The sequence below is a fragment of the Cherax quadricarinatus genome, chromosome 3, assembly GCF_038502225.1.
Source record: "Cherax quadricarinatus isolate ZL_2023a chromosome 3, ASM3850222v1, whole genome shotgun sequence".
NCBI lineage: Eukaryota > Metazoa > Arthropoda > Malacostraca > Decapoda > Parastacidae > Cherax > Cherax quadricarinatus.
Genome location: NC_091294.1, coordinates 55577843 through 55603551, shown reverse-complemented (window position 1 = coordinate 55603551; position 25709 = coordinate 55577843). Strand labels below are relative to the sequence as shown.

At 39.6% G+C, this 25709-nt stretch overlaps 1 protein-coding gene across 1 annotated transcript in view; it reads right to left on the bottom strand.

The window, feature by feature from the left end:
• Window positions 1-25709, bottom strand: part of LOC128705920 (histone lysine N-methyltransferase trithorax) — a 382322-nt gene that overhangs the window by 2834 nt on the left and 353779 nt on the right. The window contains exons 10-11 of the mRNA XM_053801012.2: window positions 15867-16085; window positions 11055-15484 (exon numbers count right to left, since the gene is read on the bottom strand). Coding sequence (XP_053656987.2) covers window positions 11055-15484; window positions 15867-16085 — 4649 coding nt within the window. The remainder of the gene's footprint in view (window positions 1-11054; window positions 15485-15866; window positions 16086-25709) is intronic.

The following is a 25709-nucleotide window of genomic DNA, read 5'->3' as shown; positions in this document are numbered from 1 at the left end:
CAACTGAGGAAACTGCTTCAGAGGAGGGGAGAGAGAAATTGAGGAAGCTGCCTTCTTCAAAGATTCAGGAAATGTGTGCAATGTGGGTTGAACTACCAACCTTTATGGACGAAAATCACCCTAACACAGCCATTGCAAGCCGTGCTGGTGACTTTTACAATGACAATGTTGTGAACTACTTTAGGAAAATCTTAAAGGAATGTGAGGAACAGAGCTCTATGAACAGATTTTTGGTGCAACAGAGGTCCAGTGACTCTCAAGTTGTTCCCAGTGGCATAAAAGAAGAAGGGAAGTAACCCCGGAAAAGGGCTTGCTACCTAAATTCCTTATGGAAGGGGATTCCCCTTCCAAAAATTAATACACTTCCATCTTCCCTCCTCCCATCTCATCACACATCACTACAGCTTCAATAAAGGTAAGTGTTATTTATTCTTCATTTAGTACAGTATACTGTGTATGCTTCCTTCTTTTTCTGTGTAGGAAAATGTATATTTCATGTGTTAAATTTTTTTTTTCATACTTTTGGGTGTCTGGAACGGATTAATTGGATTTCCATTATTTCTTATGGGGAAAATTAATTCGACTTAAGATAATTTTGTCTAACCATGAGCTCTCTGGAATGGATTCATATCGTAAGAGGCGGCTAAAATACCAGGATCAAACGGCTAGTAACCCCTTCTCCTGTATACATTACTAAAGTTAAAAAGAGAAACTTTTTTCTTTTTTGGGCCACCCTGCTTCGGTGGGATTTGGCCGGTTTGATGAAAGAAAGAAGTACGTTATTATTATACATGTGTTATTATTATACATGTGTTATTATTATACGTATTAATATTATTATTACACTATTACAGTGGAACCTCAAATACCGAGCTGTTCCCAACTCAACCAATTATGTAAGCGTATTTTTGTAAGTGCTTTTATAAGTGTATTTCTGAGGGTCTGAAATGAACTAATCTAATTTACATTATTCCTGATGGGAATAAATTCGTTCGGTAACGGCACTCGAACAGGCATCTGGAACGAAGAAAGTTCGATATTTGAGGTTCCACTGTATTATTATACATATAATTATTATTTTGGAGGGAGGGGGTAAAGGAGGTTTTGTGTGCGAGGGGCTTGGACTTCCAGCAGGCATGCGTGAGCGTGTTTGATAGGAGTGAATGGAGACAAATGGTTTTTAATACTTGACGTGCTGTTGGAGTGTGAGCAAAGTAACATTTATGAAGGGATTCAGGGAAACCGGCAGGCCGGACTTGAGTCCTGGAGATGGGAAGTACAGTGCCTGCACTCTGAAGGAGGGGTGTTAATGTTGCAGTTTAAAAACTGTAGTGTAAAGCACCCTTCTGGCAAGACAGTGATGGAGTGAATGATGGTGAAAGTTTTTCTTTTTCGGGCCACCCTGCCTTGGTGGGAATCGGCCAGTGTGATAATAAATAATAATAAATTTTTTTTTTTTTCAACAAGTCGCCCGTCTCCCACTGAGGAACGGTGACCCAAAAAGAAAGAAAATCCCCAAAAAGAAAATACTTTCATCATCATTCAACACTTTCACCTCACTCACACATAATCAATGTTTTTGCAGTGGTGCCCAGAATGCAACAGTTTAGAAGTATATACATATAAAAATACACAATATACCCCTCCAAACTGCCAATATCCCAAACGCCTCCTTTAAAGTGCAGGCACTGTACTTCACATTTCCAGGACTCAAGTCTGGCTATATAAAATAACCGGTTTCCCTGAATCCCTTCACTAAATATTACCCTGCTCACACTCCAACAGCTCGTCAGGTCCCAAATACCATTTGTTTCCATTCACTCCTATCTAACACGCTCACGCACGCTTGCTGGAAGTCCAAACCCCTCACCCACAACACCTCCTTTACCCTTTCCCTCCAACCATTTCGAGGATGACCCCTACCCCGCCTTCCTTCCCCTATAGAATTATACGCTCTCCATGTCATTCTACTTTGGTCCCTTCTCTCTAAATGACCAAACCACCTCAACAAACCCTCTTCAGCCGTCTGACTAATACTTTTATTAACTCCACACCTTCTCCTAATTTCCACACTCCGAATTTTCTGCATAATATTTACACCACACATTGCCCTTAGACAGGGGTGGCTCCCTTACTGCTGGGCATCCAGCTGTTGTGAGGCTCCTCTTGATAATGTTATTAACCTCCTCATGTCTTGCAATCTTTCCCTCGGATTTATGGCACACAAGACCATGGTACCCGAATCGGTCTGCTGCTTCACTGCCACAAATACACCTGTGTTCGGCGAGAATAGGGGCGGCAAGTCGAAGGGCAACACCGATGCGGATGGTCTGTGGGTCGAGGCGTGTGCCAAGGCTGCAGTTGGGAACAGCCAACAGAAAGTCCCCAGCATGAGGGGTTCTCACTGCCAGTAGGCGGGCTCTATCCTTCCCTGACACACTCTGAAGCATTGTTGAGGCTATATTTTCCACTATTGGACCATCCCAATGCGATTGTTTGTAGTTGTTGGGGGGAGCAGGTCTGGTTTCTGAGCCCGTTAGATTATCCCAGATCATTGCTCCATAAATGAATTTTTGGTCCTGGACTCCAATCTTGTCCCTAAGATGTTCAGGGAGAATCGCTGCTACAAGCTCTCTGGATGCAATACACGAGGACAGAAAAGCAGGTAACGCAATCTGTGATGACTTGCAGACACCAATGCCTCCTAGTCTGACTGGAAGTGTAGCTTGGTTCCACTGCCCGTCTTCTAGAGTAAGGTTAAGTACTTTCGTAAAAATCTGCCTCAGAATACTGTCATATTCGTGCAGTATTGGGTTATCATATGAAGGTGCACATCTTAGGAAATATGTCAACCTGGGCAGACTCAAGCACTTTGTGAGAAGGTACAAGGCATCGTGGGTGTCCAGATTGCCTATTCGTTGTTCCATTCTCCTTAACTCTTCCAATTTCTTCCTGAGAAATGTGTCAATGGCATTGCTTCCCAGAGGTGCTCCTAGCAAGACACTATATATGGGGGCAATGACTGCTGCTCCTGGTAGTTTTGATCTCACTGCATTTATCACTTGTTGACTGACTGAGATGATTTCACATTTGGATGGATTCAGGACGAGACCCATTTCCTGTCCCCATGTCATTACCTGTGTAAGGTCATGTAGGAGGGACTCCTTTGTACCTGCTAGTGTGCCATCATCTAGGAACCAGATGTTTAGCTCGCTGGTCAGTCTGACTGTGATTTCCCTAACTGCTATACAGAAGAGAAATGGTGCAAGAGGATCTCCTTGTTGGACACCCTCCGATGATGTGATTTCATGCTCTCCAAAGAGAAGCATTGATTCCTTGCTATACCCAGCTGAAACAAAGGGGAAGAGACCAGGGAAATGTTCTTGTACTGCTGCTAATACCACGTCTCTTTTCAGGAGATTGAACGCATTCTTGAAATCTAATTTTACCACTGCATTGTCCTCAGGCAGGTTGTTGTTGTTGTTGTTTTTTTATTTATTTATTTATTTATTTATATATATATATATATATATATATATATAATATATATATATAATATATATATATAATATATATATATAATATATATATAATATATATATATAATATATATATAATATATATATATATATATATCTATATATATATATATATATATATATAATATATATATATATATATATATATATATATATATATATATATATATATATATATGTATATGCATGCAAAACAACCACTCTGAAAGAATAGAGAAATTCCAAGCGCTTTCGTGACTACTCACATTATCATAGTTCGTTGATAATGTGAGTAGTCACGAAAGCGCTTGGAATTTCTCTATTTTTTCAGAGTGGTTGTTTTGCATATTTTGAAATCACCTGTTTACTGTGATCTTATTGCATATATATATATATATATATATATATATATATATATATATATTTTCAACAAGTCGGTCGTCTCCCACCGAGGCAGGGTGACCCCAAAAAAAAAAGAAAATCCCCAAAAAGAAAATACTTTCATCATCATTCAACACTTTCACCACACTCACACATTATCACTGCTTTTGCAGAGGTGCTCAGAATATAACAGTTTAGAAGCATATACGTATAGAGATACACAACATATCCCTCCAAACTGCCAATATCCCAAACCCCTCCTTTAAAGTGCAGGCATTGTACTTCCCATTTCCAGGACTCAAGTCCGACTATATGAAAATAACCGGTTTCCCTGAATCCCTTCACTAAATATTACCCTGCTCACACTCCAACTGATCGTCAGGTCCCAAGTATCATTCGTCTCCATTCACTCCTATCTAATCCTATCTATCGGTCGTCTCTGGTGGTGTCGATGAGTCTGGAACCCAATTCTTTAAGGAAATGTGTGGCATTTTTCCCCATGATCCCAAGGTCTCTGAATCTCACTGGGACAAATTGGTACTGTTGGCTAATGTCCCTGTACTTGCTGATCTTGTACTCCTCCCTGTGGTCAGCAGCTCCTCCCTGTCGCCCCACACTGTGATGGATATAGGTGTCAGCCAGTGTGGACACACAGGTATAGTCCCATGCTAAGAGCTTGCCATTCTTCCAAGGATAGATGGTGATCCCGTCGGGGCGGTTTGCTGGGTTGTGGGTATTGTTGGTTGCTAGCGATCGGGGCTCCCTCTCAGCAGGGCATCCAGCTGTAGCAAGGGTTCTCTTAATGATGTCGTTGACCTCATTGTGTCTTGCATGCCAGCCCTTGGTTTTGGAACAGTTAAGACCATGTAGACCGTATTGGTCTGCTTGCACTTCGCCGCAAATACACATATATTCTGTGTGAATTGGGGCAAAAAGGCGCAGAGCCACTGCAATACGGAGGGTCTTAGGGTCGAGTCGCGTTCCCATTGCCAATATGGGAACTGTTTGGAGGAAGTCCCCGGAGTGAGGTGCACTCACAGCCTGAAGACGGGCAATCTCCCTATCTGATGTTGCAGCCCTGAGCATGTTGGCAAGCACCTTTTCAGCAATTGGGCCATCCCAGCTTGACTGTTTGTGAACCAGTGCTGCACTAGGCTTTGGTGCTGGAGCAGCAAGAGTTTCCCATTCGGTGATGGCACTGGCATAGCTAGGGTCTTCTATTCCTGCTGAGTCACTGAGGGTGTCAGGAAGAATTTGTCTTATCAACTCGTTTGATGCTATGGAAGAGGATAGGAAAGCTGGTAGAGCAATCTGGGAGGATTTGCGTACTCCTAGCCCTCCAAGCCTCACCGGAAGTGAGGCTTGCAACCACTGTCCATCGTCAAGGGAAAGATTCAATACACTCTCTAGCCTTCAGGAGAGAGTCATATTCCTTGAGTTTTGGACTGCTGAAGGCTGGGGAGCATCTCAGAAAATAGGTAAGTTTTGGGATTGACAGGCACCTGGTGAGTAGGTAGAAGGCATCGTGTGTGTCAATGTCTTTCATCCTGCTTTCCATCGTTCGGAGGTCTGAGACTTTTTTTCCTAGGATTAGATCGATGGCATTGGACCCAAGAGGAGCACCGAGGAGAGTGCTATTGGCTGGATCAATGGCTCGTGCTCCTGGTAAAACGGCACTAATATTCTGGATCATCTGTTGATTGGTAGAAACTATTTCGCATTTGGTGGGGTTTAAAGAAAGGCCCAGGCTTTCTCCCATGTCTTTAATTTTTCTGATGTCCTCTAGGAGAGATTCTGTTGTGCCAGCTAGGGTACCGTCGTCCAGGAACCAGATATTGAGCTCGCTGGAGAGTGCTTCCGTGACTTCCTTGATGCCCAAACAAAATAGAAAGGGAGCGAGAGGGTCCCCCTGTTGCACGCCCTCACACGAGTCAATTTCATGGTCCCCAAACAATAGTTTGGAAGTCACACTATAACAGGATTCTATTAAGGGATAAAGGGAACGTAAGTTTCTATGAACTGCTTGGAGAGCAGCATCCCTTCTGACTGAGTTGAAAGCATTGGCAAAGTCCAATTTGACCAAGGCTTTTTCATCGGACATGTTTCTGATATATACTCGTGCTGCGTGGGCAGCTGCTTCACAGCCCTGTTGAACGCCGAAACCGAGCTGAGTTGGTTTCAGCATTGCAGCAGCCTCTTGACTCACCCTTCTTACTGCAGCCTTGGCGACTAGGCGCCGAAGGGTGTTACCCACTGCAATGGGCCTGATTCCGCCATCCTATATTTTTTTTTTTTTTCAACAAGTCAGCCGTCTCCCACCGAGGCAGGGTGACCCAAAAAAGAAAGAAAATCCCCAAAAAGAAAATACTTTCATCATCATTCAACACTTTCACCACACTCACACATTATCACTGCTTTTGCAGAGGTGCTCAGAATACAACAGCTTAGAAGCATATACGTATAAAGATACACAACTTATCCCTCCAAACTGCCAATATCCCAAACCCCTCCTTTAAAGTGCAGGCATTGTACTTCCCATTTCCAGGACTCAAGTCCGACTATATGAACATAACCGGTTTCCCTGAATCCCTTCACTAAATATTACCCTGCTCACACTCCAACAGATCGTCAGGTCCCAAGTATCATTCTCCTCCATTCACTCCTAACACGCTCATGCATGCTTGCTTTAAGTCCAAGCCCCTAGCCCACAAAACCTCCTTTACCCCCTCTTTCCAACCCTTTCGAGGATGACCCCTACCCCTCCTTCCTTCCCCTATAGATTTATGTGCTTTCCATGTCATTCTACTTTGATCCATTCTCTCTAAATGACCAAACCACCTCAACAACCCCTCTTCTGCCCTCTGACTAATGCTCTTATTAACTCCACACCTTCTCCTAATTTCCACACTCCGAATTTTCTGCATAATATTTACACCACACATTGCCCTTAGACAGGACATCTCCACTGCCTCCAACCGTCTCCTCGCTGCTGCATTTACCACCCAAGCTTCACATCCATATAAGTGTGTTGGTACTACTATACTTTCATACATTCCCTTCTTTGCCTCCATAGATAACGTTTTTTGACTCCACATATACCTCAACGCACCACTCACCTTTTTTCCCTCATCAATTCTATGATTAACCTCATCCTTCATAAATCCATCCGCCGACACGTCAACTCCCAAGTATCTGAAAACATTCACTTCTTCCATACTCCTCCTCCCCAATTTGATATCCAATTTTTCTTTATCTAAATCATTTGATACCCTCATCACCTTACTCTTTTCTATGTTCACTTTCAACTTTCTACCTTTACACACATTCTCAAACTCATCCACTAACCTTTGTAATTTTTCTTTAGAATCTCCCATAAGCACAGTATCATCAGCAAAAAGTAACTGTGTCAATTCCCATTTTGAATTTGATTCCCCATAATTTAATCCCACCCCTCTCCCGAACACCCTAGCATTTACTTCTTTTACAACCCCATCTATAAATATATTAAACAACCATGGTGACATTACACATCCCTGTCTAAGACCTACTTTTACCGGGAAGTATTCTCCCTCTCTTCTACACACCCTAACCTGAGCCTCACTATCCTCATAAAAGCTCTTTACAGCATTTAGTAACTTACCACCTATTCCATATACTTGCAACATCTGCCACATTGCTCCTCTATCCACTCTATCATATGCCTTTTCTAAATCCATAAATGCAATAAAAACTTCCCTACCTTTATCTAAATACTGTTCACATATATGTTTCAATGTAAACACTTGATCTACACATCCCCTACCCACTCTGAAGCCTCCTTGCTCGTCTGCAATTCTACATTCTGTCTTACCTCTAATTCTTTCAATTATAACCCTACCGTATACTTTTCCTGGTATACTCAGTAAACTTATTCCTCTATAATTTTTACAATCTCTTTTGTCCCCTTTCCCTTTATATAAAGGGACTATACATGCTCTCTGCCAATCCCTAGGTACCTTCCCCTCTTTCATACATTTATTAAACAAAAGTACCAACCACTCCAACACTATATCCCCCCTGCTTTTAACATTTCTGTCATGATCCCATCAGTTCCAGCTGCTTTACCCCCTTTCATTCTACGTAATGCCTCACGTACCTCCACCACACTTACATTCTGCTCTTCTTCACTCCTAAAAGATGGTATACCTCCCTGGCCAGTGCATGAAATTACCGCCTCCCTTTCTTCCTTAACATTTAAAAGTTCCTCAAAATATTCTCGCCATCTACCTAATACCTCCCTCTCCCCATCTACTAACTCCCCTACTCTGCTTTTAACTGACAAATCCATACTTTCCCTAGGCTTTCTTAACTTGTTTAACTCACTCCAAAATTTTTTCTTATTTTCATTAAAATTTCTTGAAAGTGCCTTTCCCACTCTTTCATCTGCTCTCCTTTTGCACTCTCTCACCACTCTCTTCACCTTTCTTTTACTCTCCATATACTCTGCTCTTCTTATAACACTTCTGCTTTGTAAAAACCTCTCGTAAGCTACCTTTTTCTCTTTTATCACACCCTTTACTTCATCATTCCACCAATCACTCCTCTTTCCCTCTGCCCCCACCCTCCTATAACCACAAACTTCTGCCCCACATTCTAATACTGCATTTTTAAAACTATTCCAACCCTCTTCAACCCCCCCACTACTCATCTTTGCACTAGCCCACCTTTCTGCCAATAGTCGCTTATATCTCGCCCGAACTTCCTCCTCCCTTAGTTTATACACTTTCACCTCCCTCTTACTTGTTGTTGCCACCTTCCTCTTTTCCCATCTACCTCTTACTCTAACTGTAGCTACAACTAAATAATGATCCGATATATCAGTTGCCCCTCTATAAACATGTACATCCTGGAGCCTACCCATCAACCTTTTATCCACCAATACATAATCTAACAAACTACTTTCATTACGTGCTACATCATATCTTGTATATTTATTTATCCTCTTTTTCATAAAATATGTATTACTTATTACCAAATTTCTTTCTACACATAGCTCAATTAAAGGCTCCCTATTTACATTTACCCCTGGCACCCCAAAATTACCTACTACTCCCTCCATAACATTTTTACCCACTTTAGCATTGAAATCCCCAACCACCATTACTCTCACACTTAGATTCAAAACTCCCCACGCATTCACTCAACATTTCCCAGAATCTCTCTCTCTCCTCTACACTTCTCTCTTCTCCAGGTGCATACACGCTTACTATAACCCACTTTTCACATCCAATCTTTATTTTACTCCACATAATCCTTGAATTTATATATATATATATATATATATATATATATATATATATATATATATATATATATATATATATATATATATATATATATATATATATATATATATATATATATACATACATACATACATACATACACGCCCCTCTGGGTTTTCTGCTATTTTCTTTCTAGTTCTTGTTCTTGTTTATTTCCTCTGATCTCCATGGGGAAGTGGAACAGAATTCTTCCTCCGTAAGCCATGTGTGTTGTAAGAGGCGGCTGAAATGCCGGGAGCAAGGGGCTAGTAATCCCTTCTCCTGTATATATTACCAAATGTACAAGGAGAAACCTTCGTTTTTCCTTTTGGACCACTCCGCCTCGGTGCAATGCGGCTGGTGTGTTGAAAGAAAGAAAGAATGAATCCTTGAATTAATACATTTATAGTCCCTCTTCTCTTGCCATACCTTATCCTTCAACATTATTGCTACTACCCCTTTAGCTCTAACTCAATTAGCAACCCCTGACCTAATCCCATTTATTCCTCTCCACTGAAACTCACCCACCCCCTTCAGCTTTGTTTCACTTAAAGCCAGGACATCCAGCTTCTTCTCATTCAAAACATCCACAATTATCACTTTCTTATCATTTGCACAACATCCACCCACATTCAGACTTCCCACTTTGAAAATTTTCTTCTTATTCTTTTTAGTAATTATTACAGGAAAAGGGGTTACTAGCCCAATGTTCCCGGCATTTTAGTTGACTTTTACAACACACATGGCTTACGGAGGAAAGATTCTTATTCCACTTCCCCATGGATATAAAAGGAAAACTCAGATGAGTGTGTATAAATAAACATGTACATGTATGTTTAGTAAGACCTAAGTGTAAGTAGAAGTAGCAAGACGTACCTGTAATCTTGCATATTTATGAGACAGACAAAAGACACTAGCAATCCTACCATCATGTAGAACAATTACAGGCTTTCGTTTTACACTCACTTGGCAGGACGGTAGTACCTCCCTGGGCGATTGCTGTCTACCAACCTACTACACATATTATTATTATTATTATTAAAATATAAATAATTTGGAATTTTTATTCACACAAAAAATAGAAGATTTACTGTTATGCAGACTACTGCATTACTGTAATAATTGTATAAATAATGTCAATCCATTCATGACTTCATAATGGAATGGAGGTGGCATCACTTGTTTACTCTTGAACATCAGCAAAAATAGAACATTTCTGCTACTTTGAGCTCACTGTCAAGGTACTTCTTGTCATGAAACCATTCAAAATCATATCTATTTCTGTAATATATCTTCCATTCTATCAAATGAGACCAAAAAAATGGGAATACAACCATAAAAACTATATGAAAATACCACTAAGGGGCGGCTAATTGCCGAGAAGTGAACTCCATTATTTACGGTCTGATTTCTTTCATTTTTGGTGTACGTTAAGAAGCATCTTTTAATCATACATTGCCCAAGTCTCAATAAGATAGCCCAACAAACAAATGAGACCTAATTCCCTATATGAAGAGCACAAGCCCCTCACCAACATCAAGGAACCTCCTTTGAGGCCCGCTCACTTATGGAAATTTCGCCTGCGTGTAGAAGCAAAAAATCAACCAATCAACTACTCGTATTTGGAAAAACTCGCACGTGGATGCACTTGCAAGTGGAACTCAGCCATGGACATTAGAGAATGTTTGCAAATTCAATAAATATTAATCTCACAGATATTGAGAAAGCACAGAAAAAATATGAACATTTAACCATCTCCACCTTAAATCAGTTGATTACTGGCAATGTATTCTTAACCTATCAAACTCTAGGACTCAGTTAATACAAAACTGTACAGTAAATAGAAACTTACCTATAGAGTCTCTTGCATTTGGCACACTTGTATGGACCTTCCTCTCCTGGTGAACTTCTGGCCAGACTCTGTTCCTTGATACGCATGGCCAGTGCTGAGTGAAGGGGTGGTGTCTGAGGGTCCTCTTGATTCTGAGACTTGTACCTTTCTTCTACTCCCTCATCTTGGCTCTCACTCATTTCAGCACTAGACGAAGAGCCATCAGCTGCACCATCTAACTGCAAGACTGTCTTGTGACGGTACCTGTGGCCCCGTGATTTGGAAAATTCACAGAGATTATTGTTGTTGTTGACAATACTAACTGTAATGTCATTGTTGTCATCTGTAAATTTTAAAACTTTCTTGGACACAGAATTTTCTTTTGAATTCTCTCCATCACTTCCCCGACTTGTATTATCTTTCCCAGCTTGATCACCATTGGAGTCCTTCTGACAATGTTCTTCCTCTTCTGAATCTAGAATTCCACTCCATTTTCTTTTTAAGCTTTTATGAACCACACCAGATCCCTCACCTCCAGGTATCTCTATTGTCTCATTTATCTCAATTTGTACAGTTTCATATGGCTTGCTTTTTCTCATGCCACTCCTGAGAGGATATTTTTTTATAACAGTTTTATAGTTTCTCTTCATGCAAATTTTCTTACGAACATTTCCTCGTCCAGTGGCATTGCTTCCTTCATTCTCATCTGAATTTCTTGGAGTTTGTTGGGATGTTAGAGGAGACTGATTTAATCCTGTCTGTGGAACTGAATCACTGTGTTCACTAGCTGACGAGGAACGTCTGCTGTTTGTAGAGAGCATGGGCAAAACACGGCAAATTTGTTTCAAAGAGGAAGTTTTTCCTGAAGAGGTGCATGGGGTTTTAGCACCACATCCAGCACCCTGAGATGTTTCACTGCCACTGTTACTATCTGTACTGCCATTATTGGTATCATTACTAACATTAATGTCAGAGCTTGTTCTGGAACTAGTGTCTGGACTACTGGTGTTACTTGCTGTACCTTCAGAGCATCTTTCTGGACTACTACTTTCTCTAGCCATATTACTGCTACTGGAACTCTCACTGCTACTGCTACTACTACTGCTGCCGCTTGTGCTATCACTCTTGCTCTCACTGTTACAAGTGTTGCAGCTATTACCTGAATTTATGACATTACTGTTGCTGTCATTTACACCTGAACTCTGAGTATTACTATTACTGGCATTAGACAATGACATTGAACTTGAAGGCACAGAACCAAGATCTTGAGTAGTTGGAGGTGATACAGTCTCAATTATGGGTTCTTTAATATCAGCATTCGGGGATTCCACTTGGTATGTGTCATGGGCAGGGTTGCAACCAGGTGAGAGGGTAGCGTCTAATATCACTTGTGGGTCACATTCTGTTTCCTGAGCTTCCTGAATCATGTTTCCTGAGTGATTCACTTTCCCTGAGTCCATCATATGATCACAGGTGCTCAGGAAGTCAATATCTAGTGGACTTGGTCTGCCTGAGGTTGAAGGGGTAGACTGTAGAGTGATAGGGTCACATGCATCAAGGTCATTCAGCACCATGGATATCAATTCATTGTCATCAGCACTAACAATGGCTGGTAAATCAGTGTCCAAAAGTAAGCTTTCTTCCTCTACAGATCGACTAACTTTATCAATTATATCATCAATGCACTGTTGAACATCCAGTTCTACAATGGCTGGTGGAGTTGGGCAGTGAACTACCTTATCCATAGCTCTCTTTTCTTCTTCCCTTTCTCGGATGCTGCGATACAAAGGACAAAGGTGTGGAGGAATGATATTGGTTTCCCGAGACTTCTTTTCCACTTTTCGCTCCTCGAGTTGCTTAAACCACTTTTTGACAGCTGCCATTTCCTTATAAACAGTTTCCTCTCCTAGTGAATGATCAATTGTTTTATGAAAAGCTGCATCTGCCATAAGTGATGCATCATCGAGTGTTGGTACTACTCTCCTAGTTCGACATGTGTAGGAAACTCTCCTTGTAGGGTCTACAGTACTCCAGTACACACGACTACAAGTAAAATCCATAGGAATTAGGGCCTCAGCACTATCAGACTCTGGAACAATACGGCCAAGGTTCTTTATATTAAGAGAACCTATAGCAATGCTTACACGATTACCAGGAACTTGTTTCCATTTCTTCTTTTCAGAATCCATATCTACATAAACACATCTACTGACTTTAAAATCATCAGACTTCTCTTCCCCATTCAAAGTACTCTCATGCTGAGGACAGAAGATCCGTTTATCTTCCATAAACTGACAACAGCTTCGCCTTGCACACAGAAAATGATATGTTGCCTGACAGGTTTTGTGGCAGCAGCCCACTGTTGCTCCTCGCTCTAGACAAGCAGAGCATTTTATCAAACGACCACGACTCACAGCAAGATACACATTTTGCAAACCTCCATCCACCTCCTCATACACTTCTGATGACCAGAGTCCACAATTTACATGAAGCCATTCATCCTGACCAAGGTAAAGTAGTCTTCCCGCAGCATTAGGCTCATCGTCACTTTCTCTCCCACATAAAACACATTTACGGCGATCAGGTTGAGATAGAAGAGTGCCTTTTAGAGGGCTTGTAGATCGCTTCCTGAATATGGGAGCATCACGCATTGTGAAGTGACGATTGCCTGCCATCATGGTACGAAATATATACGTATGATCCAAATGTGGTATTGGGAAAGGTCTTTGTTTATCTACCAATTCAAAAACATTTGGTGTTTTCACATCAAACCAGGGAAAACACTCTTTCATATGCTTTGCATAAGTTGCTTGAACATTGCGAGTTTGGCTGCGATTCAGATGTCTACCATTTTCTATCACCCTCGCCATATCAACGTGAAACTGCAGAACAGATTCATATTTCCGTTCTTTCAGTTTTTCCTTTATGGAAAGTAAATCCCTTGGTTCTTCTGGGTCATCCTGGATACTTTCAATCTCTGTGTCAGTATCACAAAAAGAACTTTCTTCACTACTAACACAATCATCATCAATATCTTTTGTTATCTTATCCTTAGGACTGATCAACTGAGCCTCTACTTGAGCAAGGGCCTTCTCTAAATTATTTTCCTTCTTACTTTCGAGCAAATTGGTGGAATCCAACACTATTTGATTCCGTTCTTCAAAAAAAAGGTTTCTTATCACTCGAGATGTTGCCGTGGTTTCATCATTTGGGCCGTCCACTTGAGTGCATGAGACATCAGTGTCTTTTAAAGCCTTTATACCTTGCAAGGCTTCTCTTGTTACCCCCTCCAAATCTTTTGCTTCCAGAGATTCCAAACAGACTAGAGCTTTGCAATATGTGGACTTTGTACTGGCTTCTACTTCCTGAGATTTTACTGATTCAGATTCTTTCCATGGTTCAACTTCTAATTTTAGTATATTATCTTGTTCACCTTGAGTTTTGATTGGAGACGACGAAGGAGATTTTGACTTGCAAATATCCTCTAAACGCACAGAGCATTCCTTTAGCTTTATGGGGTCAGTGGAAGCACTACTTGAGGCTGCAGTGGAGGAAAGTGCTGCACCTGCCAGAGAAGAGCGTGTTTGTCTTCGAGGAAATGCCGGAACCTCTTCCTCGCACTTTTCTTTACTTGATTTTCCTTTGAGATCAGTTTTGTGCTTTGCACCAATTATACAACCACTTTTACCTGCATTAATATTAGCTGCCACATTGTCAATATTACTGTAATTTGTACACATCTGCTTAGCAGGTTCATTTGTTAATGCAACTGCTTTATCCTGAGGGCTCTCTTTAACATCTACATTCACAGAACACAAAGATGAGTTAACATTTTTGCCTTTTTCTGATGCACTCATGGTAGAATGACATGACACTTGACAAAAATCAACATCAATATTGACCACTGAACTCTTAACTTGATCAACACAACTGAACTCCATGATACCCTCTGCTTTTGATGGCAGAGGGCTGATACCCTTCTCACTCCGTAGAGTATCACTTTTTCCTGAGTGAAGGAGTTCCCCAGTCAGATAACCTAGAGAAGCTGCTGTACTATTAGGCTCCATCGGGTGAGCAACAAGAACCAGACTCTCACCATCCACCAGATTTTCCAATAAACCCTCCTCATTTCTTTCCAGTGAAGGAGTCCCAATTGCAGGCAAAGAAGGTACAGGGGTCAGACCTCCTGTGGAAGACAATTTAATAGAAACTTCTCTCCTCACAAGATGCTTTGCACACCTGCTATTAAGTAGAGCTTGAAGGACTGCCTCACATCCAGCCAACAATTCTCTCCCAACGGCATCCAACCAAGTGGATGATGCATCCATAACACAGTTCCGACAAACATACTCCACTGTGTCAGGTAAGAAGCTAAGAATCTGGTAGCGTTCATTGTTGAGCCCTTCACAGTTAGCATGAATCCACTCTCCACATCGACCACATTCCATCATCTGTAAACAGCACCATGAAATTCTATTTTATAAAAACTTCATATTAAGCCATAGAAAACTGTAGCAATTAAGTTCATTATCATCCCTTGGCAAAACTCTGTATGGATTACAATGCTACTAATTAAAAATAAAAGATAGTGTAAAAAAAAAACATTTATGTGAAAACAAGAGAGATTTCAAATTACAAAACTGTTGTATTCAAAGTTAGTAACAAATTATAGGAGAAACATGACCACCAGGAAAAAATCACTCACTCTCATATTTCTATATTTTTCTTTTGGAAAATTTCCAAGATCACTCATAACCACAAAGAAAAACCTATATATAATTCAAGAATCAAATAAAATTAATTAAATCTGAATAAACACTAAGACAAACAAACCTTTGCATCATAATCATCATCCTCATAGCAGCCATTACATAAAGGACAGAAGTTGCCTCGTTCCCTGAGAGTAACACATCGTGCGCACAAAACCAAATCCACAGTGTGTGAGGTCTCCACTGTTGTTACCTCCAAGGATTTTCTTCTGTCTGAAACTTTCTGCCACTGAGCCACATTGGGACTCCCACAACTGGTGCAACGTGTACATCTCACACATTTCTGCAAAATGACAAAATTAAAATTTAATACATTCACAGCTGAGCCTAATACTAAAAATGATCATTTGAGGATAATTAAAATATACAAAAATAAATCCTTGGCAATATATGGCATACAACAATCATTACTAGTCCATTATCTATATCTTTCACTGGACAATCTTGTCTCCAGGCTTCCCTCTCAACTACATAATATGCTATGCTCATATGGCTCACAGGTTAACATCCAATCAACATATATACTCAGAAAAATATACGACTATGAAAGCTGTACACAATACACAAATAATCCGCACTTAGGAGACAAACTTATGGCGATGTTTTGGGCCAACTTGGACCATACACCCTTTTAATGACTGTCACACAGAACTAAGTCTACCAGGGTCCCTGATGCAGATCTATGCCTAAATTTTAGCATCTTCAAACTGAGAGGGAGAGGCCTGATAGGACTACACATGCGAGAATGGGTCTGTGGTTAATGCGTGCAGTATACAAAAAATAAGGCCCACACAGTGCATTGTGGGAACATTATTACACACTGTTCACCACGCCATGTGGACACAAAGGTGTCACTCCTAGGGAAAATGAATGGAGTTTTATTCCCCACTGACTATTCCAACAATGATAATTATGGAACCAATGAAGAGTTCTTTGATTTCCAACATATAATGACAAAGTGACACTCAGGGCACCGGAAATACAGCCGAGATATGATTACAGGTCCTCCATCACAAATCCGGCATCATTGGGACCTGTAGTGTGCCGGATTACTGAGTTTGCCGAATTACAGAGTGGTTAGGTTAGAATACACTTAATAAAATTAACCACCTTGACTTACACAGTTCATTGAACATCGGCAAAAATTGAACATTTCTGCTACTTTGAGCTCAATTTCAAGGTACTTTTCATTATGAAAGCAATCAAAATCATGTCTATTTCTGTAATATATCTTCCATTCTATCAAATGAGTCCAAAAAATGAGAATACAACCATAAAAACCATACGAAAATATACTGCAAAGAGGCAGCTAATGGCTGAAAAGTGAACTCCCTTATTTATCGTCCGTCTTTTTTATTTTTGTTGCACGTTAAGATGCATCTTTCCATCATACACTGCCCAAGTTTCAATGAGACAGCCCAACAAACAACCGAGAAAAAAAAATATTTACCAAAAATCATATATTAGGCAAGCCCAAGCCAGGTACAGGAAATAAGTCACTTTGTCTGACTTTTCTGGGTTATCCTAGGTTCTCTATACATTCACTGCTATGTATGATAATATATGTAACTATTTGTGTATACCTGAATAAACTTATTTACTTCTAGTCTGTCAACTGAGTACAAGAAACTGCCCATTCACTTATTTCAACTACCCAATCAAGTGGTCAGAAATTGGCAATTTGGCCGATTTCACACAAATTCGACAGATGCCAATTTCAAAATAGGGTCCAGAATAAACAATGCAGACATTCCTGGCACTAAAATAACATTTTCTCTGTTCATTAGTCATGGCTCTAGGCCCCTCTTATATTACTCTTGCTTACCATTTGGAATTGTTATTCACAAAAAATAGAAGATTTACTGTTATGCAGACTACTGCATTACTGTAATAATTGTATAAATAATGTCAATCCATTCTTGACTCCGTACTGGAATTTGGACTGGCAGGCGGATATGTATTGGACGGTGACGTCATTTGTTTACTCTTGAGCTTCGCTAAAGAATAGAACATTTTCGCTACTGTGAGCGCAATTTCAAGGTACTTTTCGTCATGAAAGCAATCAAAATCATATTTATTTCTGTAATATATCTTTCATTCTATGAAATGAGACCAAAAAAATGAGAATATAACCATAACAACCATACAAAAATATACCGCTAAGCGGCCGCTAATGGCTGAGAAGTGAACTCCGCTATTTATGGTCTGATTTCTTTAATTTTTGGTGTACGTGAAGAAGTATCTTTCCATCATACATTGCCCAAGTTTGAATAAGATAACCCAACAAACAACTGAGGAAATAATAATAATAATAATAATAATAATAATAATAATAATAATATCTTTATTTACTACACGTACATGTACAAGGTATACAGGCCTAGCTGACATCAGTGACATACTACTGTATAGAAAGACACTTGTTATGCTGAGTATTTCAAGAAAATTAGGTCAGTGTCCCAGGATAACACCCACACCAGTCGGCTAACACCCAGGTACCCATTTACTGATGGGTAAACAGACAACAGGTGTAAAGAAACACGCCTAATGTTTCTACCCTGGCTGGGAATCGAATATTTACCAAAAAACATAGATGGCTAACCCAAGCCAGGTACCAAAAATAAGCTACGTTGACTTTTTTGGGGTTATCCTAGGTTCTCTACACATATGCTGCTATGTGTGATAATCTATAGAGAGAAAATAACTTTTTTGTTTCATGTTTATGGTGGAGTATGAGTGTATATCATAGTTAGCCCTGTGCTATACTCCGTTTTCTCTAATATAAGCCCCCAAGACAAGGATAGGAGAATGGTATTTGTTTACCATATCTTCTTCGTAACTCTGTCGAACTGCTCGGTGTTATGCCAAATATTATTCATTCTGGAATATTTAACATGTTTTATGTTATTTATATTGTTTCTTAGGTTATATTAGATCAATTGTGATAGGCAAATAAGTTGTAGTGTTGATATTAGTGTAATAATAAAACATATTCTCCTGCTTCATGAGACTGAGCTCATGGCAACCGAAAGTGGCTTCAAAGCCACCTTATCTTTAATGGATAATGTACTGTGTAGGTGCTTTACATAATGAGAAGCATTTCTTTTATTCATTGGAACCATGGCTAGGGCTAAAAGTAAGCAGGTTAAAACAATAAATGGAGAAAAAGAAATTGGAATGACTTATGCAGCAAGTAGCGCCACCAAACAGTACCAGCAGGTTGGTGTGGCGACCCTGGAAATTTGAAATTATGCTAGCCAAAATTAGTGCCGAATAACTGAAGGAACTGAATAACTGATTGCTGGATTTGTGGTGGCGGACCTGTATCAAATACCCTCTCGTATGAAGTTTAGTGATCACTTCCTAACATTTCCTGCTACAGAAAAGATGAAATGGGCTCAGAAGTGATATTATGTCTGTACTATACACACTATAAGGCATCAAGCAAAGTGCAGATGCACATGTTGTGTGTTGAGATGTGTAAAACATTGCTGTGCATGGAGTAAAGTTTCAAAGACTTCCACAGACTAACAGCTCTAGGTATGACCAGTGCCTGAATATATGTATGTAAGTGTTAAAACAGTAGTAATGTAAAACATTTGTACCTGTGAGTGTTTGTGTAAACATGTTTTGTAAATGTACTGATGACACTACTGTCTTGCATGCAACAGATAGATTCATGGTCGCTGTGCCTGATATGGGTCTCAAGGACCAAAAAAGTTACTGGAAAAAGTAAAAAATTAGAAAACACCCAGAAAATAGTACAAAATAATAAAGTAGAAACGTGGAGAATGCGGTAACTGCCAATGTTGATGTCAGCAGGTCACTGAGCTTCAACTTTGTACCTCTATATTTCAGGGGTTTGGAGAGTGAAAGGGTTAACAAGTCACACTAAACACAAAGTGAAGGGAGCCAGAATATATAAGAAAGGGGGGCAGTTGATGGAGTGATAAAACGAGAAGAGGGAGTAGTAGTAATGGCAACAATAATAATAGCAGTACAGCAGTATTTCTACCTTTACCACTGCTGCCTTAGTACTAGTAGTAATATTAATAATAGTAACAGTTGTAGTATTCATAGTAATAGAAGTAATAACAGTAGTAAGAATAGTAATAATATTAGTAGTAATAACAGTAATAAAAATAATAATAGTAATAATACTAGTAACAGCAATGGCGGCGGCAGCAGCGGCAGCGGCACCACCACCACCATCACTTATACTGCTACATTACTACTACTACTACCACCACCATTCACTTCTCCCTTTCTACCACTCTTGCTCCCTGTCCCCTACCCCTCTCCTCATATATACTCCTGGACGTTATTTGCGTACTGCTCCAGCAGTGGTATTGTGGCTTTTTATTCTTTATGAGAGCTGATGTGTGGTAGTAGGCTAGAAGTGATACAGGTGGTGAGGAGAGGCTGCCTAAGTGACATTATCCATTGCACAACTACGTACCTTACACTTGTTAGTTGAAAATGACCAAGACCGGGCTAATAGACAGAATGAAAATGTACAAACAATACAAAAATTACTATCTTATTTCTGCACTTTTCAGAAGAATGTAAAGAAGTTGACCCTACAACACAATGCCTTACTGGTGATTTCACTGACACTTAAATTCTATGGAAGACTGCTGAAAGTGATTCTATTAAATAAAAAGTTACGAGGCAACTAGGAATACTCTCAAAATGCAGGTATCAATGAAAACAGGAAATACATGTACTCTACTAGCACAAACCAGCCATAGGAACCTTTGGGATTATTTCTTTAATCTCATTTAAATCAAGAAACCCCTTCCAACACTTAAAAAGGTGTGAATTGTTTTAAAGTTTGTCATTCATTCAATGGAGATGGGAAAAAAATTACTCACCACCTAATAATTTGTTGGTATCATTTACAGGAGAAAGTTTTAGAGGAATTCTTTTTTCCTTATATAGTACAGGACCACATGACCTATCACCCTGGGTCATGAAAGAATGTACAAAAACTAAGCACATATATGATAAGTGGCAGTGTCAATGTTTATAAAATTTAAGAGAGGAGCAATTAAGCTACAGATCTGTCACTGGATCTATGTGGTAAATGAGCACCATATAAAAAAAATCCTGCAGCACACAGTGCATAACGAGAAAAAAAATTGTGACTATGCTTTTGGTTTAAAACAGCAACTTTGCAGTGTATTTTCGTATGGTGTATTTATGGTTGTATTCTCAGTTTCTTTGTCTAATTTGATAGAATGGAAGATGTATTACAGAAATAAAGATGATTTTGTTCAGTTTCAGGATTGAAAGTAGCTTGAAATTGAGCTCAAAGTAGTGGAAATGTTTGCTTTTTATCAATATTCCAGAAAACACAAATGATGTCACTTGTCCAATATGCATCCAACTGGTGAGTGTAATATGCACTTAGGAATGCACTAACATTATTTATGCAATTATATCAGTAATGCAGTAGTATGCACCACAATTAATCTTCTGTTTTTTTTTGTGTAAATAAAAATTCAAAATGGAAATCAAGTGTAATATAAGAGGAGCCTGGAGTCATGACTAAGGAGCAGAGGAAATGTTATTTTAGTATCAGGAATGTCTACATTGTTTATTCTGGACCCTATTTTGAAATTGGCAATTGTTGAATTTTGTACGAAACTGGCCAAATTACCGATTTCTTATCATTTTTTTGGCTAGTCGAAATAGGTAAATGGGCAGTTTCTTGTACTCAATCGATAGAATAGAAGGAATACTAGTGAAATAGCTACAAGTTTGGTGGACCGGAACAATGGAACTCCCCAAAAATAGGGCATAAAGTGGGCGAATTGCCAATGCGTAAATATCGCCAAGACCGCTAATTTCGTGAGAGCACAATTCCATAAGTTTTCCATCAAATTTCATACTTTTGCTTACATTGCCCTCGGATAAAGATTCTCCATCATTTTGTAATTTTTTTTTTTTAATTATTTGACACCGAGAGCAAGGTTGAGAGCAGGGGTCTTGACAATGAAAGGGTTAAAATAGGACTCAGAGGGAAAAATTGCTGATGTGTAAATTGCACTCATAGTGCTAACCTTGCAATTGCACAATTCCATGAGTTTTCTATAAAATTTCATACTTTTGGTGTCATTATCTTTAGAAAAAAAAATACGCTACAACTCTAGAAGAAAAAAATATGCGGGGGGAGGGGGGAGGATGTGGACAATGAGAGCAATATTAATTTTGGGTGCAAGGACAGAGAAAGTGCTCAAGATGAGGCAGACATAATATTAATATGGATAACAGCAGCAAGAAACGTGTAGTGTATGATTGGCAAGAAAAAATAAAAAAACTACATTAGGAGTCTGTGGAGACAAAGAACTTTGTCCTTGGAGGCAAAGAGGGGAATGTATGAGAGTATAGTTTTACCAATGCTCTTATATGGGTGTGAAGCATGGGTGATGAATGTTGCAGCAAGGAGAAGGCTGGAGGCAGTGGAGATGTCATGTCTGAGGGCAATGTGTGGTGTGAGTATAATGCAGAGAATTCGTAGTTTGGAAGTTAGGAGGAGGTGCGGGATTACCAAAACTGTTGTCCAGAGGGCTGAGGAAGGGTTGTTGAGGTGGTTCGGACATGTAGAGAGAATGGAGCGAAACAGAATGACTTCAAGAGTGTATCAGTCTGTAGTGGAAGGAAGGCGGGGTAGGGGTCGACCTAGGAAAGGTTAGAGGGAGGGGGTAAAGGAGGTTTTGTGTGCGAGGGGCTTGGACTTCCAGCAGGCATGCGTGAGCGTGTTTGATAGGAGTGAATGGAGACAAATGGTTTTTAATACTTGACGTGCTGTTGGAGTGTGAGTAAAGTAACATTTATGAAGGGGTTCAGGGAAACCGGCAGGCCAGACTTGAGTCCTGGAGATGGGAAGTACAGTGCCTGCACTCTGAAGGAGGGGTGTTAATGTTGCAGTTTAAAAACTGTAGTGTAAAGCACCCTTCTGGCAAGACAGTGATGGAGTGAATGATGGTGAAAGTTTTTCTTTTTCGGGCCACCCTGCCTTGGTGGGAGTCGGCCAGTGTGATAATAATAATAATAATAATAATAATAATAATAATAATAATAAATTAATATTTTTACAGATGATACAAAACTCCTATGCAATATAAGAAATAAAAATTATTACACATCTACAAAATTACTTGGAGAAGTTGAGCAAATGGTTGACAGAATTTTCATGCAGATATGGCAAGTGACATATGGGAGAAATGAGAGTATGAAAATAAAACCTATGAAGAATATACTGTACATTATGTGATGGCGCTCACTGAATGCATCAGAGTAATTATAAAAAAAACAAAAAAGCTACCATAAAATCACAAATGCAGTGAGAAATTGCATGTTAAACCTGCAATCTTCAAAATAATAATCAGTTATATCTATGATGAAATATTAAGGAAAAAAGTTCACAAAACTAAAATGTGTAACAGCAATGTTGTACAATATCTTGGGGAAAAAAAAAGTTTAAAAATGACTTTAAGATCTAAGAAATGGGACGGCCACCGTTAATTGACAAGGAAGCAAATGTGACACTTTTGTATTCATTTTCAAGAATGTGATAAAATAACGAGGATTTCTTTGCCCCATTACTAGGGCAGACATGAGGTCATGATTTTAAACTGAAAAAAAGAAAAAAAAAAAACATTGCTTAAAGCATATTAAAATATACTTTTTTACAGGGAAGACTGATGGAATGGGATCCCAGAGGAGGTTAAGTGTTACAACCAATGGGAGCATAAAACAAAATTATGACACGATATACAAGACTGGACATTACTACTCCTGTAATTACAAACAGGTCAAAACAAACAAGTACAGTAAGCAATATACTGTAATCTAAGTTATAGAGAGTACATAAAATATTATACACCCATAAATATCTATATCTAGGTAGTAGGTTGGTAGACAGCAACCACCCAGGGAGGTACTACCGTCCTGCCAAGTGAGTGTAAATCGAAAGCCTGTAATTGTTTTACATGATGGTATGATTACTGGTGTCTTTTTTTCTGTCTCATAAACATGCAAGATTTCAGGTACATCTTGCTACTTCTACTTACACTTAGGTCACACTTCACATACATGTACAAGCATATATATACACATCTCTCTGGGTTATCTGCTATTTTGGTTCTAGTTCTTGTTCTTGTTTATTTCCTCTTATCTCCATGGGAAAGTGGAACAGAATTCTTCCTCCGTAAGCCATGCGTGTTCTAAGAGGAGACTAAAATGCCGGGAGCAAGCGGCTAGTAACCCCTTCTCCTGTATAAATTACTAAATTTGAAAAGAGAAACTTCTGTTTTTCTTTTTGGGCCACCCTGCCTTGGTAGGATACGGCCGGTTTGCTGAAAGAAGTGGAAAGAAATATCTATATATAATTTTTGATGGCTGACTTCAATGTACATTGTACAATATAAACATGAATGTTAATAAATGACCAATGTACCTTCCTTTTGATAAAATGAAAACAGGGGTTAGGCAGCAGGAAGAGTATAAATCAAAGCGAATCCAACTTTTTTTTTTTTTTTTTTTCAACAAGTCGGCCGTCTCCCACCGAGGCAGGGTGACCCAAAAAAGAAAGAAAATCCCCAAAAAGAAAATACTTTCATCATCATTCAACACTTTCACCACACTCGCACATTATCACTGTTTTTGCAGAGGTGCTCAGAATACAACAGTCTAGAAGCATAAACATATAAAGATACACAACATATCCCTCCAAACTGCCAATATCCCAAACCCCTCCTTTAAAGTGCAGGCATTGTACTTCCCATTTCCAGGACTCAAGTCCGACTATATGAAAATAACCGGTTTCCCTGAATCCCTTCACTAAATATTACCCTGCTCACACTCCAACAGATCGTCAGGTCCCAAGTACCATTCGTCTCCATTCACTCCTATCTAACACGCTCACGCACGCTTGCTGGAAGTCCAAGCCCCTTACCCACAAAACCTCCTTTACCCCCTCTCTCCAACCCTTTCGAGGACGACCCCTACCCCGCCTTCCTTCCCCTATAGATTTATATGCTTTCCATGTCATTCTACTGTGATCCATTCTCTCTAAATGACCAAACCACCTCAACAACCCCTCTTCTGCCCTCTGACTAATACTTTTATTAACTCCACACCTTCTCCTAATTTCCACACTCCGAATTTTCTGCATAATATTTACACCACACATTGCCCTTAAACAGGACATCTCCGCTGCCTCCAACCGTCTCCTCGCTGCTGCATTTACCACCCAAGCTTCACACCCATATAAGAGTGTTGGTACTACTATACTTTCATACATTCCCTTCTTTGCCTCCATAGATAACGTTTTTTGACTCCACATATACCTCAACGCACCACTCACCTTTTTTCCCTCATCAATTCTATGATTAACCTCATCCTTCATAAATCCATCCGCCGACACGTCAACTCCCAAGTATCTGAAAACATTCACTTCTTCCATACTCCTCCTCCCCAATTTGATATCCAATTTTTCTTTATCTAAATCATTTGACACCCTCATCACCTTACTCTTTTCTATGTTCACTTTCAACTTTCTACCTTTACACACATTCCCAAACTCATCCACTAACCTTTGCAATTTTTCTTAAGAATCTCCCATAAGCACAGTATCATCAGCAAAAAGTAACTGTGTCAATTCCCATTTTGAATTTGATTCCCCATAATTTAATCCCACCCCTCTCCCAAACACCCTAGCATTTACTTCCTTTACAACCCCATCTATAAATATATTAAACAACCATGGTGACATTACACATCCCTGTCTAAGACCTACTTTTACCGGGAAGTAGTCTCCCTCTCTTCTACACACCCTAACCTGAGCCTCACTATCCTCATAAAAACTCTTTACAGCATTTAATAACTTACCACCTATTCC